The sequence below is a fragment of the Athene cunicularia genome (genome assembly GCF_003259725.1).
Source record: "Athene cunicularia isolate RWA chromosome 18 unlocalized genomic scaffold, athCun1 chr18_part1, whole genome shotgun sequence".
Classification (NCBI taxonomy): domain Eukaryota; kingdom Metazoa; phylum Chordata; class Aves; order Strigiformes; family Strigidae; genus Athene; species Athene cunicularia.
The window spans coordinates 5,789,109-5,792,863 of NW_020799123.1; the positions used below are offsets into that span (position 1 = coordinate 5,789,109).

The 3,755-nt window shown below is 55.4% G+C and overlaps 2 protein-coding genes across 4 annotated transcripts in view; both read left to right on the top strand.

Moving 5' to 3' along the window:
* FBF1 (Fas binding factor 1) overlaps positions 1 to 3,755 on the top strand; it is a 22,867-nt gene that overhangs the window by 15,757 nt on the left and 3,355 nt on the right. Inside the window, exons 14-20 of the mRNA XM_026861277.1 lie at positions 514 to 618; positions 711 to 841; positions 1,415 to 1,459; positions 1,780 to 1,870; positions 2,309 to 2,369; positions 2,881 to 2,931; positions 3,071 to 3,146. Of these exons, the coding sequence (XP_026717078.1) occupies positions 514 to 618; positions 711 to 841; positions 1,415 to 1,459; positions 1,780 to 1,870; positions 2,309 to 2,369; positions 2,881 to 2,931; positions 3,071 to 3,146 (560 nt within the window). The remainder of the gene's footprint in view (positions 1 to 513; positions 619 to 710; positions 842 to 1,414; positions 1,460 to 1,779; positions 1,871 to 2,308; positions 2,370 to 2,880; positions 2,932 to 3,070; positions 3,147 to 3,755) is intronic.
* On the top strand, positions 1,226 to 3,112 carry LOC113486774 (fas-binding factor 1 homolog). 3 transcript variants are annotated; one of them, XM_026861018.1, is made up of 4 exons: positions 1,226 to 1,459; positions 1,780 to 1,870; positions 2,881 to 2,931; positions 3,071 to 3,112. In XM_026861018.1, exons 1-3 carry the CDS (start codon positions 1,369 to 1,371, stop codon positions 2,927 to 2,929), a joined length of 231 nt encoding a protein of 76 aa, XP_026716819.1. In that variant the 5' UTR covers positions 1,226 to 1,368; the 3' UTR covers positions 2,930 to 2,931; positions 3,071 to 3,112. The 3 variants fall into 3 exon arrangements, with proteins under 3 accessions (XP_026716819.1, XP_026716818.1, XP_026716820.1); XM_026861017.1 differs by lacking the exon at positions 3,071 to 3,112 and having other exon boundaries at positions 2,881 to 3,051; XM_026861019.1 differs by lacking the exons at positions 2,881 to 2,931; positions 3,071 to 3,112 and adding an exon at positions 1,982 to 2,286.

The following is a 3,755-nucleotide window of genomic DNA, read 5'->3' on the forward strand; positions in this document are numbered from 1 at the left end:
AAATAAACCCATCTTCACATGTTGAGGAGTGTTCCTGTATTTATTGAGGCCTGGGTGCTTGGTGGGCCTTTCCACAAATGAAGCACAGCAACAGCAGGTTTTTGTGCTGCTTTTATACCCCAAAATCAAAGGGTTTTCCAAATACACCTATTAAATACTGACTGGTTTGTGATTAACATACTTCATGCTTCTACTACTATGTGTGCTCAGGGAAAGGGTCTCAACCTGGGCAGCGGTCTTTTTGACCTCTGTGTGTGTGTATTTTAGTATTATAGTGAGGGTAGTTCACTTCCAGGACACCCAAAAGTTGTTTCATTGCCACATGAATTTAATCGGTTGTTCACTGTGCCAGGTTGTCCCCTATTTCATCCTCAGTCCAATCCCAGGCCTTGTCTTTACGTTGCAAGGTGTTGCCCTTGTTTTCTAGGCTTTGGAGATCAAAGTCTGTCCTTGATGAATATGTCATCACTGCTGTAGGTTGTCTTGGTCTTGTTTCTCACGTTCTGTCTAAAGCCGGAACGGTGTCCGGTTCCAGCTGCGCTCTGCAAGCGGCGGCTCCCCGGGCCGAGGAGAGTCGAGGCGAGGCGGCAGCGGCTCCCCGGGGCGAGACGAGGCGAGGTGATGCGGCGGCGGCTCCCCCGCGCAAGGCGAGGCGAGGAGCAGCCAGACCCGTGCCTTTCTCTAACGAAGGAATTTATCTTTCTCCGTAGGCTACGAAACTCCAGAGCAGTTTCCACGGTTCGTACCCTGGGGCGCGTTCCCTTCGGTGTCCGTCGGTGCTTTGTTGTGGTGGGAATGCGGGGCCAGAATTGGGGGCAGCGGGCTCGGGTGAGGGTCCAGGGTACGGCGATGGGTCTGGGTCCTTGACTGAGAGATGCAGTTGAGGGCGTCATCTCATTCCTGAACCAGAGACAGTCCCCTGCCTCTGTCGCCGAGGGGGTTTTCTTATCGGGGTCCTCTAGTCCTTTCCTGCGTGCTTTCCCTAATCCAGGGCAGAATATCTGCCTTTATTTCAGTTCTTCGCCTCACCTAAAGCCCAGGTGCTTGTCTGGGGCCTTCTTGCAGCCCCGGACACTGAAGTGGGGCCTTTGGGGTTGCCCAGGCACTCTGAGACGCTGTGGGGCGAGAGCTGCCCTCTGAAGGGCTGCTTGTGGCCAGTGACTGAATAGGAAGCCGCTGGATGCTTGATAGAGAGATCTCTGTTCTGGCTAAATGAAGTGAACTCTATTATCCTCAAAATACTGAGTCAAGTGCTGGCAGTTCTCTCTAGGAAGGCGTTATGCTGATGGTGATTGAGACCAAAGCTTTATGCTTGGGGGATTTCAAAAGAGCAAGGCATACTGAAACTGGGAACTTGTCTGCGCCTGCATGGTGAGCTCCCCTGCCTCAACACCTTTCATGTGTCTGGTTTCAGAGTCTGTCGATGACCTGCTTGACGACCTCCTGGGATATGAGGACGGTAAAAGGAACCTTCTTTGCAGCTGAAAGGGCAGCATCGTTGTCCTCTTGCTGCCCTGCTGGGAGCAGGAGGTGCTGGTGCAGCAGCCAGTGATCTCTGAGGGGGCTCCAGCTGTGAGGGGGGAGGAAGGAGCAAGAAGGGTTTCCCAGAGTCAGAGGCCATGGAATAGGCTGGACATCAGCTTGGGGAGGCCGAGTGAAGTTCATCTCTGATTGAAAGCCTCTGTGTCCTGTGGAGAGTCAACAAATCCCGCTTTGGGGTGCCCAGGCCAGGAATATGCCCGTGTCCATCATCCTCACGTCTCCCTGTCTTGTTTCCAGACGAAAGCCCCGTGACTTTTACAAGAAGTTTCCGTCCGGCCAGGGGCAGCAGTGGGAGAGCCCGGGGCACCAGCTCAGTGGCCAACCAGAAGTGAGTGCCTTTCAGATGCAGGCTCTTGTTCTTGGAGATCTCTCTGTGCTCCCCAAGTCCTTGTGACCTGCCCTGTCCTCATCATCTCCCCCACGCACCCTGCCCCGACAGCGATTGCCCGGGAAGGCGAGTTACTGGTGATGCCTTTGGGAACTGAGAGCCCAGAGCCTGAAGCTTTGTAGTGAGAGCTGGGTGTGCCCAGCCCTGTACATCTCCTGTACATGTGCCTTAAGAGAGTTGTTTGCTGAACTGCAGCAGTCCCAGCACTCCCATCTTTTATGCTGGTGCTATTTTCACCTCCTTTTCTGCTGCACGACATGGCTGCCGCGGTGTGCCCGTGCGGTGCCCTCCGCCTGCTGCCACCCAACCTGGCTGTCCCCAACGTGCCCTGGCCAAGCTCACAGGTGCTGCTGCTGACCCCCATGGCTTGTGTCACAGGTCCCACGTGGTGGAGGATTTCTTCAATAGATTCCTTGCAGATGACTTGGAAGGTGCAGAGGTGAGTCCAGATTTTGGGAGAGAGCCTGGGTACCCCAAGGGATGGGACTGAGCAGGGCCAGGTTTGGCCCTGGTGTCAGCCCAGCCAAGTCAGCAGTGGGATATCGTGTGGGAACCATGAGGTGTGGCTGAAGAGGTGACCCCTCTCTGGCATGGCTGTGGGGGAGCCAGACTGGGGGAACAGGTGGATGGTGGGAGAAGGGCTTGCGGGTGCCCTGGGTGAGCTGGAGCAAAGCCCTGCTGGGTGCCCTTTGGAGGAAGAGTCGCAGGAAGGACCCTCAGCCAAAGCACTGGCCTGGGTGTTCCCGACGCTTCTCCCAGAGGCAGTAGGATCTCAGCAAAGGAATCAAGGCATGGGGGGTTTCCAGTGAGGGGCACACCCGGAGGAGCTGGGCGTGTGTTCTGCCATTCCAAACAAACTCCCAGAAAACCGGGGACTGGAGCATGGAATCAAGGGGTGAGGAGTTTGCAAATTCTGCTTGTCTCTGATCTCTGCCCTCCTTGTCATGCAGGGATCCAGAGTCTCCAGTGGAGAGCCCCAAGGTCTGCTGCAGAGCCTGACGGTCAGTGCAGAAATAGCCTTTGCCTGAGCCCCACGTGGGCTGCAGCCATGGCCCCCAGCACCAACCTCTGAAGGGAGAAGCGGTGCTGAGGCAGGAGTAGCACTCGCCCTGCTCCCATTGCCGTCCTGTTGCTTTTGAGGACTTGGACGACTTGGAAGCTGATGTGCTGGGAGCGTCAAGAGCTGGTTCTGAGCCAGGGAAGACAACTGTGAAAGGTGCTCCAAGTTACAGAACTGCCCTTTCCTTTGTGGGAATGGAGCCTCAGCTCTTCCCTTGGACCTCATCCAGCCTGTTCTGCACGCTGGCAGATGAGAACCAGTGTTCTGGGTCAGGGTTTGGGTGTCTGAGGGCATCGCTGGTCCACTCCAAACCACAGCTGCACCTCTGGGTGGGAGCCAGCTGCAGTGTGAGTGTGTTAGAGGCACTTGTCTCTCTTGTTGCTGCAGCAGGGATGCCAAGGGGTCTGATAGTCCCCTCAAATCTTTCACCCGGAAAAAAACACTCTGGACATGAGGAGCAGCTGGTGGGTTAGGGCAAGGACTAAGGTGCATTGGTGGAAGAGGGAGCTTGGGAGCAATTCTCTGAGTGGAAACTTGCAAAGCTGAAGAAGCTGCTGGTGTCTGCCAGAGCAGGGGAAAGCCCAATGTTAGTGACACCCAGCAGTGTCCCATCAGTGGCCACAGAGCAGGCAGTAGCATGGTGCCAATTTGTCGCTTGCTGTGAGATTTGGTCACTAAAAAGAGTTATTTAAAAGTGACTCTGTAAATGGTCCTGAGAGATAAGAGCAGACATGGCTGCTCTGATTTCTTTGGGGGGGGGGGGGG

What these genes read in the sequence shown, in the direction of transcription:
- LOC113486774 (XM_026861018.1), top strand. Translation starts at nt 1,369, where the DNA reads ATGGTGAGCTCCCCTGCCTCAACACCTTTCATGTGTCTGGTTTCAGAG. An exon ending in CCTCCTGGGATATGAGGACG is followed by an intron (nt 1,460 to 1,779) that starts GTAAAAGGAACC and finishes TCTTGTTTCCAG; the next exon opens with ACGAAAGCCCCGTGACTTTT. An exon ending in AGCTCAGTGGCCAACCAGAA is followed by an intron (nt 1,871 to 2,880) that starts GTGAGTGCCTTT and finishes CTTGTCATGCAG; the next exon opens with GGATCCAGAGTCTCCAGTGG.